Raw genomic sequence first — 12,513 nt, forward strand, 5'->3', positions numbered from 1 at the left:
CGTTTTGCAACAACTGCATAATAATGGATGGTCATAATAATAACTCTTAGAATCAGATACTGTAATTTTGCTTTTTATTTAAGAATGCTTAACCGAGCTATTTTAAAGAGTTTATGATGTGGTTAAAATACAGTTTTGGTAATTGAAGGGTCAGAAGAATTTCACTAGAAATACAATTTTTTATGCCTCTTTTGATGGCCTTTTGCCTCAAGTTAATTTGTAGCGTCATTCATTCGTTTCCCATACTGCAGTGACTATCAAACCAGAATGCTCACTTATTAATTTCCAGTGAAAACCTAACAAGGTTTTAGGATTTTTGCTTGACCTGACCAACGCTATCTCTTCCTTTTTTTTTTTTTCTTTTTAAGCAAGCTAAAAGAGAAGAGAAGCTACTTTATCAGAAGATGTTTTGATGGACATAGAATTAGAATCAGCAAGAGAAGTGAGTTAAATAATGTGAATATTTGGTGGCATCAGGCTCTGATGGCATGGTACACACATTTTCTTAGGGAATACCTCCCAAGAGAATTGAAGCTGCCTTATTTCAAAGTATTTTTAATCCATTTGAAATTATTTAAATTTTTTACTTGAATTTGTTCACTTGATACTAAGTCATTTGGGCAAGCTGAAGGTTAACTAAACTGGTTTTGCTGCATTTTACCTTTTTTCAACTCGTTGCTCAGTTGTGAGACTCACCCTCTTCAGCACGTTTTAGACATCACTGTTATAAATTTAACTGCTTTGAAATGAGTTAAGGTGGGGAGAGGCAGATAGGGATTACGTTGTTTGCGCACAGATACTGAGACTGGAAAGAACCTATGCATTAGAGGTTATAGTTACAGATGGAGTCAGGGAATTGTCATTATCTTCATCTGATTTCTCTGTGACCACATCCATCTTTATAGGTTGGTTTCTTCAGTGTCACTCCAAATCTACAACAAGATTTAAAAAACAAAAAAAAACCAGAATAACAGCAGGATTATCTGAAAATAAACTTGATAGAGAAAATGAGTTCATAAAATAATCTTATTGCCCTTCAGATTCTTTGTTGAGTTCTGTGTTCTGTTCATCTTCTCCCCCGCCCCCAAAGCTTGGGGTCATTTTGAGATGTAGAGAAAGGAAGTCTGGCGTGTTTGAGAAAAAGCAGCTTCATTAATGGCTCTATACTTTTTAACGGTCATCTTCTGTATTTAGTGTCCCGACGTGTTTCTCTGAGTTCAGTTATTTGTATTACAGTATTTTGCCAAAGCTGCATGACATTTGTGGTAGTATTTCCCTTTAGATTAGCTCACATTTTAAAGTTAATGTTTTTTAAGCAAATCATAATAACTTAATTAGGAGATTGGTAATAATTTACCATAAAGAGAAGGTGATGATACAAATAAAACCAAAAAACGTTATTACTGTCTGGCTAGATACTGTTGTCTACTAAAGGCTCTAAGCTTGAACCCTGGCTCTGTTTTTATTTTTTAAATGTTGGTTAGCAAGCGTTAGTTGAAGATAAGCACCAAAGTGAGAATTTATCCAGAAGAATTGAAAGAAAATGCATTAAGGTTCACAGTGTTATTCATCATTTAGTACTAGATGTATTCGCCGCTTTAAAATCTTCTGACATACCAGTGGAATAGTGCCCCATGCCTTGGGGAACGTTAACCTGTGAAAGATTTTAGAATCTGTATGACCCTGTGTGCTGGATGTTTATAGTTAAAGGTTACTAACTAGTTAAAGGTGTTACTAAACCATGTAAACACCTCTACAACTCACTTTTTGTTTCGGTTAACAGATGCGGCATTCCAGAAGAACTCACTGCCCTCATTGGGATGGTAGAGAAAGCTGGGGACATGAAAGCTACAGTGGAAGTCACAAACGAAAGAGGAGATCCCACAGTAGTACGCAGGAGAACAGACATTGTAAACCACATCACCAGTTTAAAGAATCTGATTGGTAAATTACTTGCACTAGTAGTATTTTAACACTAGTAGTTTTAATGATTAATCATTAGCTTATGTAGTTTTCATCTGTTAAATTATTTTATAATTCTGAATATTTTATAAATATTCAGAAATCATTTATTGAGTGCCTGTTAAAGGCTTGACACTATATAGTTGCTGAGGCTACAGCTGTGAATAAAAGAGTTCCTGCCCTATATCTATGCCTGTCTGGGCATGGTGGGAACACTATGTCCCAACTGCTGGAAATGTAGTTGGGGAGATGAGACAAAAAGTTAATAGTGATGCTAGGACACTCAGTGCCTTAAACTCGTTTGTAGGAGGGAGATATGTATGTTAGGGTGCTGCTTTAGTGTTCCACGAATGAGAGATAATGAAGGGCAGGGAGAGTAACTTCAGCTGAGGAAAACAGCAGGTACTATTGGGGAATGTTAAAGTGCATTGGGGATTGGTCCCTTACTATGTACTTACAGGTTATTTTTGTAGATAAGTCCAGTGAACATGCTTGGGATTTTTAGAAGCTTGGTTTTAAAACCCATTCCTTTGCATAGGCAATAGCCAGTAATTTAGGATAGGGCCTCAATAAAAGTTTCCAACAACAAGTCCTGTTTTATTTTATTCTTACTGGTATAAAATTTGGAGGTGATACATTCATATAGAGTTAAAGGCATTTTAAAATTCCTAAATGTGATTGAAGAAAGGCTAGATGAGTAGAGTTTCTTTCATTCTGTCTTCCATTAATTTTCTTTTCTCATTTGTTTTATTGGTTCTATGTTTTCTCCCTGTTTTGTGCAGATGTTCCATTGGGACTGTTTACCAGATTGCTTTCTAAATTAGCCAGCTGGGGTTACTTTAAAAAACAGTATGTAATTTTTTTCCTTCTCCATCCTAAAACAGACTTGTTCTGCAGAACAGTGAGCTTGTTGGTGGTCAGCACAGACTAATCATTCTTCATCACACACTGTTATAGGGAGGGTTTATGACAGGATTTCAATGACTTGAGCTAATTAAGGTCCTATAGAAAAACATCAGTACCCTATTATTAATAAATACAAAATACTCTGTGAGGCTTAACATCATAGTATTAATCATTCATGAGTTTATTATCTGTTGTATATGTAGAAAGGAAGTGATCTGAGTGATAAAATAGTTTGTTCATGTTCATAATTAATTACATAAACATGGTACTAAGTCCGGTTTACCACCACCAGGCCAATAGCTTGTTTGACAAATTTGCACTACAGATATTTGGTGGTAATTGCTCTCTATAATCTGGAATATTCTAGTAGTCTTTTTAAAGATTAAAAACTTTAAAAGTGTTTTTCATAAAATTGAAAAAATGCATAAAAGTATAAAGAAGATAACTTTGATAGGATGCTAGTCCCCCATTTGGATGTAAAATTGTTTCTGGTTATTCTTAAAAATGTCTTCATATACAAATCTTTGCCCCTGATTATTTTCTGAAAAGAGATTCTAAGAAGGGGCATTTTCAAGTTAAAGGGTATAAATTCTTGTTACATATTAGCATCTTTCTAGTAAGTTTGTACCAAGTTACTCCTACAACATGCCCTTTGCCCCTCACCAGTCTTGGCTATTTTGAAATGCCAAGGGTAGAGTTTTGTTTTAATTTGAATTTTTAAATTTCTAGTGAATTTGTCCACTGTCATATATTTATTGACTACTTAAACATTATTTTTGTATTCTTAGCCTGTTTTTGCTATTAAAGTGTATTCTTACTGATTTGTGAGAGCTTTTATTGTATATCAATTATTTTACCTTTTTTGTTTGTTGCAAAGGGTCTTTCTGATTTGTCTTGGCAGTAGCCTATGAATTGGTAATCCCCTCCTGCAGGCTTAATCAGTTCTGCATAGTATATTAGGAAGACTGATAACGTCTGTATACATCTTTATGTATTATAAAAATCCGTAAATATCTTCCTATAACATAGACTATCAAGTCTTAAACCAATGATTCTCAAACTTCAGTGTGAATAGAATCACCTTGGAGGTATGTTTAAAAATGCATAAGATATAGATTGACTCTAACCTGGAGCCCAGAGATGTTCATGTTGAATAATTCCATGTTTTGGTATTGCTGATAAATTACCCTTTGAGAAACACTGTTTTAAAGTCCTTAGCCTGGCATGCAAGATTTTGGATGATCTGTTCCCAGCTTATTTATTTGCATATGTTCCCCTACGTGAAAATTGCCCTTGCTGCAATTGTCTACTGTTTCCTAATACGTACACAACAAACACATCTCTAAGCTACTATGGCTAAAAGTGCTTTATAAATAGAAAATGGTAATATGCCTGTTCTTCCATGGCATTTTTTTCTACTTTCCACTTTGTCCAAATCCTGAAGATTCAGCTCTTCTTTTTCATGAAGTCTTCCCTGACCATTTTCAGAAGTTTGAGTGCTTTTCCTTCTACGGCCCTGAGCACTCATGTAACCTTTCAGCATTTCCTGCATTGTTGAGTTTAATTTTTGTGTGAGTACTCTAATCTCAAATTGTCTATCATTTGTTGGCAGGGATTTTGCCATACATAATTTACAGGACCTGCACAAATAACAATGAATGTCCATAGACTCAGTCTTGGCTATTTTTTGGGACTATAGTGGAAAATTCACCGGACATTCAGTGAATATTCTTAGAAATTAAATCTTTTCATCTTGTTCACTCTGTCCGTGGCCTTTTATAATTCTATATACTTTGTTTATATAATATCTAAGCCTTTGTTACAGATTGAAGAGATCCTCCTCTTTGTAGTTTATCCTCATGGTATTCATCCCATGTTTGTTATTCTATTGATGTTTATGGATTATCAGTAGCTCTAATTTCATGCACTATTCCAGTTAGAGATTATTCATGATTTTTTCTGACAGAAATATTTTGGACTTTTATGGCAAGGATGCTTTACAGAATTAAACAAAATGCCTTTAAGTAAGTGTATGGTAATTTCCAGCTTGATCTCTCCCTGACAGGTCCAAGCCAAGTAATCAGATCTTTGATCTAGACCCACAGTCTTACCTTAATGTCCTGATTTGTTTCTTCAATGGATAGCACTAAGACTGACACTAGGGAAGGGGAAAGGGGGTTCCTGCATCTCAGCCTGGGTTTGATGCCAGCTCTGTTGAGTAGCAGTTTTAGAGATGTTTCTCTTTATATCTGCCTAAACCAGCCCCCTGGGAAAAAGAATGACAGCATATTCTGGGGGAAAGAGAGGGGTTGGTGAGGACAATCTAGTCAACATCTGTCACTCCATTGCTTGTCAGGATTATTTTAGCTGATTTGTCTGACTGGGCAGGTGTCCCCTCTCTCCCTCAGTGCTCCATGTGCATCCCTTTTGAAGCTTCGCACTCTGTTGAAGAGGACACTCAACCCAGGTAGAGAGGGGGGCGGGAAACTGGGCCGATTGAAAGTATGTCCTTTTCTTTCCATCAGGTCAAGGCTACTTAACTGGGATCCATTGACTTCCTGAGGTCCATGATCTCTGAAATTCCTTGCCAAGTTTTGTTTATGCCTTGGTGCATTTCTTGGGGGAGAGGGTCCGTTTCTTTCATCAGATTTTTCGAAGGGATCTGTAGATTCAAAAGTTAAGCACTGTGGCACTAAATGTAGACTTCTGAATGTTGCAAGCAAGTATAACAGGAAATCAGAAATGCAAAGGGAAGTAGGGTGGTGGGTCTCAGAATGCTAGGCAAGCAATTACAAGATCCCTTTCTCATTTGAGGGAGATATATTTTAGATGTCTTTGGCACCTGAAGCAACCTTCAAAAGCCATTCTATTTTTTCAAAGGAACAACGGAAGCTGGGAGAGGTGATGTGTGTGATAAAATTGACCCGTATAATCAGAATTAGAATCTACTCTGCAATCCTGGCAAATTTTTTTCCTTCTAGGGAATAAATCACTTGTAAGATGAAAGGGCTGGAATACATTTAAGATTCCTTCTAGAGCTAATACACCACCTTTCATGAAAGAATTCTCTGTGTGCCTGGGATATCTAAAATTCACTTAGATTAAAAGAGAAAGGAATCCTGTTTTGCCTGCCTGTAATTGTGTGTGGCTCTGTGAGTAAAGAAAGCTTAGTTGCAGATGCATATATCGTAAGACATGATTTTCAGAAGAGCAGTTTTGTAAATTTTTGGTTTTAATTTTCTCCAGAAGGCAAAGGAATGCTTAAGTAAACGCTGAACACAATTGAATGATTTGGCTCAAGCTTTGTTCCTTGATGTGAGGTGCTTGACAGCAGTCTATATAATAAACACAAACCCATTTGTTTATTGGTTAAAGTAAAATTTTTAAGTTTTATGATAAGTATAAATTCTAATTCATCAATTTGAATTTTTTTCTTTTATTGTGTTAGCTGTTTAAACCAGGAATTCTTGAGAATATTTTGTTTGAACCACATTATTCTAACGGTGAAGAGAATAATTTCAAGTCTGTTAATGTGTTTGCAGTCATTATTTAGAAGCAAGGTCCTTAAATGAGAGAGATTATCGGGACCGGAGATACATTGATGAATACAGAAATGATTACTGCGAAAGATACATTCCTAGACATTATCCCAGAGACGTTGAAAGCCATTACCGAATCCACTGCAGTAAATCTTCAGTCCGAAGCAGGAAAAGCAGTCCTAAAAGGAAGCGCAATAGACACTGTTCAAGTCATCAGTCACATTCGGTATGATTGATTTTGTTTTTATTTTGGGTGGATACTTATTTGTGTGTAAAACTCTTAATGAGCCCTTAAGTTTGGAAAACATATATAAAATAAAATTGTGTATATTGTGTTATATTACTTGAATCTTTAAAGGAAACTTCCAGATTCTCATAGCTAATCTGTATTTATTAGCCAGCCCACATTTACTCATTATCTGCAGACCACATCATGAGTTTCTCGATTTTAATATTAAAAATGTTCTATTTTTATGTTTTGTAATACAATCTTTTGAAAAGATGAAGCACCCATCTTTTCTTTCATTTTAAACTTTTTTTTTTAACTTTAAAAGAAACCCCTTTCCTGATTTTTAGAAACGAGTATAGACAGTTGCACTGGTGGATACTTAAATATATAAGTATATTAAGTATATAGCATAGTCCCATAGCACAGTGCATTATTGTCTGCAGCTAGTTCTAATGAGGTTCTGAAAATGGGTGCTGAATGGGAAATGTATTTAAAAAAAAAAAGAAAACTGCCCTTTTATTTATACTTAGACCTGTTTGATCAGTAAACTTTGAATTATTGTTTTGCTCCCCAAATTTTCTTCAGTAATACTAGCTTTGATTAGATTGAACATTGAAATCAGGTATTTTTCCCTTTTATTTTTATCATTTGTATTTTTAAAAATTGCTAAACAATTTCAAATAATCTTGGACATTTTTCTGACAAACTAGACATCTCAATTCACAGCATATGCTATTTTATAGCAAGTGATTAATAAATCATGACATTGCATTCTTTAAATTTCAGACTTCAATTAAATCAGTATTTTAAAGAGACAATTGTGTTGTTTTTTTTCTATTGCCACTTTAAGTATCTTATCTGAAAATCTGTTCCTTGCCATGTTTTTCTTCTGTAACATAAACTGTGCCCTGTGAATTTCTGGGGACTGAATTTGAAATTGCTCCTGCCAACTGTTCGTGGCCTGGTGCTTATCTGAATGCCTGAATATCTCCCCGCTGAATGAATTGCGTATTCTGCCCTGAATTCACTCTGATATATTGATTGGCTGGACGATCTTGGTGCTGCCCACTTGCCGTTCCAGAAGAGCCACCGAAGGAAAAGATCCAGGAGTATAGAGGATGATGAGGAGGGTCACCTGATCTGTCAAAGTGGAGACGTTCTAAGAGCAAGATGTATAGAATATTTTTCAACACTTTTTAAACTTTGCAGACAGAATAATCTTTGAAAGAATAGTTTGTCAGTGGGGGGGCTAAAGAACTCTTCATTGCTTTTTTGTTTTGTTTTTTTGTGGGTTTGTTGTTTTTTGTATTCCTTCTTTTCTGTAGAATTTAAATATTTCTAAAGTTCCAAAATTATTAGTGGAATTTGAGATTAGAGCAAGAAAGATAGCTCTATCTGTCATTGTAGCAGCTGAAAATAAAATAATTTGAGTGCTGAAACCGTAGTTATGTTTTGATAGAGATCATTTGAAAATATTCCACACTTAAGCATTCATTGTTTGAATAACTAGATAATTTGTGCAGGTACTTACACTTCTTTCTCCCCCCTCACTTTAGATGAAATCGTGGACACTTTGGGTGAAGGGGCCTTTGGCAAAGTTGTAGAGTGCATTGATCATGGCATGTAAGTTTTTTTCATTTTTGAATATTCTGATATTTTTGGTGACAAAGAATCCATGATGATGATACGGTATTTTAAGTGGTAGCCATGTGTTTTTCTGGGAAGTATAAATATTCAAAATTTCTTGGACTGTGTATGTGATTTATTTACCATGAGAGTGGATTTGGATCAAGAGTGCCGACAAATTCTATCAGATGGAGTTCATTGAAATTAAAGTAGGTATTCAGATGAAGAGTTTGCCAGAACTTAAGCCCTTCACCTGTGTGAGATTTGAAGTGCTTTACTTTTGAATCACAGAGATAATAAAGCATGTCTAATCTTGGTTTAAAAAACCGTTATTCCCAAAGGATGATATTTGCATGTTAAGAGTTAGCTTCTTAAACTATAAAGGTATTATTTAAAGCTTATGGAATGAGTTAAACCCTTTATGATTTGACCCTGTTGCCTCAAGTTAACATTTTCCTCTAGGACCTTGTTTTCTGTGGTTTGCAGACTTTTTTGTAAGGGAACTTGTTAATAAAATTTAGTGAAACTATGTTTTTAAATCGACACCTAAAATTTTTCATCATAAAATAGGTGGGAAGGATATAATTTGCAGCTTATTGTAGACATTAATATTTAAAAAAACCTCTAAATGTCTCTGAGGGAATCTAAATGCTATAGCAACTTGATACCTACCATCATCCATGAACAAACTTTTCGTGAGTACCTGGAGTTGTTTTATCCTTGAATTTATTTTCCTTCCACTTTACGTAAAGAACATTACTCTAAATATCTTTTATGATCACTGTCTTCTCTGAAACAAAAATGTGAACATGAATTGAAATTTTAAAATATTTTGAAGTATTTTCAGACTTAGAGAAAAGTTGATAAAATAATTTGAAGAATTCCCATACATGTTTCTTCCACAGTCCCCAAATGTTAACATTTTATAGTATTTCCTTTATCATTCATAATTACATTGTTATATTTTCAAATTTTGTCAGCTAATCTACAGATCTTACTCAGATTTTAAAAAGTCCCATTAATGTTCTTTTAAAATTTCTTGAGATTCCAAGACTTTTGAGTATTTAATCGAGCTATCCCAATTAATAGTCTTCAGTTGATCAAGTACAAATCTGTTACTTAGACCTAAAACATAAAATTTAACTGGAAATGTATCTTGTATTGGGATGGTTGGGGCTTTTAAAAAAATGCGTACGGGGCGGCCAATGGCTCAGTTGGTTAGAGCACGAACTCTTAACAACAGGGTTGCTGGTTTGATTCCCGCATGGGCCAGTGAGCTGCGCCCTCCACAACTAGATTGAAGGACAATGAGCTGCAGCTGAGCTGCCGGTGGGGCGGCCAGATGGCTGTTGGTTAGAGCGGGAGCTCTTAACAACAAGGTTGTCGGTGCAATTTCCGCATGGGATGTTGGGCTGCGCCCCTGCAACTAAGATTGAAAATGGCAACTGGATGTGGAACTGAGCTGCGCCTTCCACAACTTTATTGAAGGACAGTGACTTGGGACTCATGGGCCCTGGAAAAACACTGTTCCCCAATAAAAAATTTTAAAAAATGCGTACGTATATCCATAGATAAATATATCTTAGTGTTTTGGCATAAAGCGTTTTCATTTTCTCTTTTTATAGCTAGCACTGAGAAAACTTAATCATATAATTAAATAGATAAGACTAGAAGGAATTGTGTCACAGCAATTTTATAACAGTACTGTTCAGTCTTGAGACATGCCAAAGATTACAGGGATATTATCGTCAAAATAATTTTTAATGATTTGTCAGCCCACAACCTCATTGGGACTTTGTTGAAAGCAATGAATTGGAAACCACCAGACTTGGTAAAAGGTTTCCTACCCAGCCACTAGAAAGACTTGTTTGCCTCAAAGATTTTTTACATCATTGGGCACATATTTTAATGTGCTAATTGGTGGCATTTCGGGGTTTTCCTTTCTTCTGTAAAGTGGTAGGGTCACAGTGAAAAAAAGAGGTTTGAATGCTGGCTCATATTCCAAATGATCAGATTTGGAAAAGAGGACAAAAAGAAGCTGAAAATTTGGAAATCCATTTCCTCACACTGTGCTGTACTTAGGAAGTATTGCAGATGCCCCAATCTGAAGCTCACTGCACTCCACTGTAGCTATTTCTACCTGTTTGCATCTGTGAATGTGCTAAGCATTGTCTTGACTTTATGACTTAACTGCTGGTGTCTCTTTCGCCTGAATGGACCCCTTTTGTCCCAGATTTGACAGACTGATAGCTATCTTTCAGGGCTCAGTTGTGTGTCACCTATTCTCTAAAGAAGTCTGAGTTCCTCTAACCCCCAATGGTTTGGCTCTCCCTCCTCTATTCTGTTGTACCTCATACCAAACACTTCTGCCCTGCTGAGAAGTTGTGCCTATCTTTTTCCGTTGGACTGTGAGGCATGTAGGGACAAGTCCTGTATTCATCACTGACACATAGGCACGGTCTGGCACAGAGTGGGTCTAACCTGGTAAATGAGCAAATGCTTTTAACAGTAGTGTATTTCAGATTTATATTTTTATTTTTTTAACTTTTGTATAAAACCGAGATAAATTTAAAATTCTGGAACCAAACATTAAAATTCACAAGTATTAAGGGAATCCTCACTCCATATAAAGTGTATATTGTCAGAATGTTTTGAAAAGATGCTATATGGAATCTGGTATAATATACCCTAAAAAATTACTTTAAAAAATAGCACAGAGAATTGATAATAAGGTTATGCTTTAGAAGATATGTCTTCATCATGCTCCTGTACATTACAACTTTCATCTTAATTTTGTTTTTAAGGGATGGCATGCATGTAGCAGTGAAAATTGTAAAAAATGTAGGTCGATACCGTGAAGCAGCTCGTTCAGAAATCCAAGTATTGGAGCATTTAAATACTACTGATCCCAATAGCGTCTTGTAAGTATAAACTTGGACTATGATCTGTTGTATTACATGAAATCAGAATTCTGTGAACTGAATTATTTTTATTTTGATCTATTTTAGCCGATGTGTCCAGATGCTAGAATGGTTTGATCATCATGGTCATGTTTGTATTGTGTTTGAACTGCTGGGACTTAGTACCTATGATTTCATTAAAGAAAACAGCTTTCTGCCATTTCAGATTGACCACATCAGGCAGATGGCGTATCAGATCTGCCAGTCAATAAATTGTAAGTATACTTGAGAAATCTTTAAACACCAGAAAATTGAAGTTTTTGTTGTACAAATGACAAATCAAAACATTGCCACTAAAAATACATAGTATAGTTAAAGATGACCCCTATATCCACTACTAATTCTTCCTTCCCCAGTTAAAATTTGCCAGTGAAACTAATAATGTGTTTTTGTTCTCTTACAGTTTTGCATCATAATAAATTAACCCATACAGATCTGAAGCCTGAAAATATTTTATTTGTGAAGTCTGACTATGTAGTCAAATATAATTCTAAAATGGTAAGTTAAAGACTTGCTTTAATTTTGGTGGTTTTCTTTAAAATTAATTGAGCTTGGAGATCCTTGGATGCGGAATTTCATTTCTGAGGCTCATTATATCCTGATGTTTAACCAAAAAAGGGTAATCTTTCTTTGCCTTTCTCATGGGTTATGTTGATTCAAAAAGATACTTCATGTGCAAGCTTTTTAGATAGTGCTGTAAAATATATCTTTATTGATCTTCATGTTTACTCAACTGTATCTTGCTAGAAACGTGATGAACGCACACTGAAAAACACAGACATCAAAGTTGTTGACTTTGGAAGTGCAACATATGATGATGAGCATCACAGTACATTGGTATCGACACGGCATTACAGAGCTCCAGAGGTCATTTTGGGTCAGTAGACACCAGACTTACTGATAACTATAATTGAAGAAGAGCTTTGGGGGGGGGGTGATTTTTCTTAGTGTACAGAAAATGCTGGTTTCATAAAAATTTGGATATTACTATAAATATTTTTCCTGAGTGGGAAAAATGTGATATCACCTGTGAAAATAGTTCAGGAGGTGGTTGTTTTTGAACAACTTAATCTTACGTGATTCTAAGAGAACTGTTGGCTAAGTACATCACAGTAATGTGATTCTGCAGTGATGTGGGTATCTGGGTATCTATTTTCATGTAATTATAGAAGCATAGTGCTAGTAAAAATGCTCAAGATTTGGTTAGCAGACATCTAAATATAGGGTGGATGGAGGTCAAGAGGAAAAGAAAGAAGGGCTAGTCTAAGAGAGCTTCTTTGATTACCCTTGA

At 35.4% G+C, this 12,513-nt stretch overlaps 1 protein-coding gene across 14 annotated transcripts in view; it reads left to right on the forward strand.

The window, feature by feature from the left end:
* CLK4 (CDC like kinase 4) overlaps nucleotides 1-12,513 on the forward strand; it is a 52,987-nt gene that overhangs the window by 34,553 nt on the left and 5,921 nt on the right. For 2 of the 14 annotated variants that reach the window (XM_081035969.1, XM_081035981.1), the window contains exons 2-10: nucleotides 1,784-1,944; nucleotides 5,277-5,335; nucleotides 6,411-6,633; nucleotides 7,718-7,808; nucleotides 8,193-8,259; nucleotides 11,067-11,183; nucleotides 11,271-11,437; nucleotides 11,626-11,720; nucleotides 11,970-12,099. In XM_081035969.1, coding sequence (XP_080892095.1) covers nucleotides 5,283-5,335; nucleotides 6,411-6,633; nucleotides 7,718-7,808; nucleotides 8,193-8,259; nucleotides 11,067-11,183; nucleotides 11,271-11,437; nucleotides 11,626-11,720; nucleotides 11,970-12,099 — 943 coding nt within the window. In that variant the 5' untranslated portion in view covers nucleotides 1,784-1,944; nucleotides 5,277-5,282. Of the gene's footprint in view, nucleotides 1-368; nucleotides 443-1,783; nucleotides 1,945-2,744; nucleotides 2,812-5,224; nucleotides 5,336-6,410; nucleotides 6,634-7,717; nucleotides 7,809-8,192; nucleotides 8,260-11,066; nucleotides 11,184-11,270; nucleotides 11,438-11,625; nucleotides 11,721-11,969; nucleotides 12,100-12,513 lie in introns of all 14 variants that reach the window. The other 12 variants (XM_081035976.1, XM_081035974.1, XM_081035971.1 and 9 more) reach the window with 10 other exon arrangements.

Source organism: Rhinolophus hipposideros (genome assembly GCF_964194185.1).
Source record: "Rhinolophus hipposideros genome assembly, chromosome: 23".
Lineage (NCBI taxonomy): Eukaryota > Metazoa > Chordata > Mammalia > Chiroptera > Rhinolophidae > Rhinolophus > Rhinolophus hipposideros.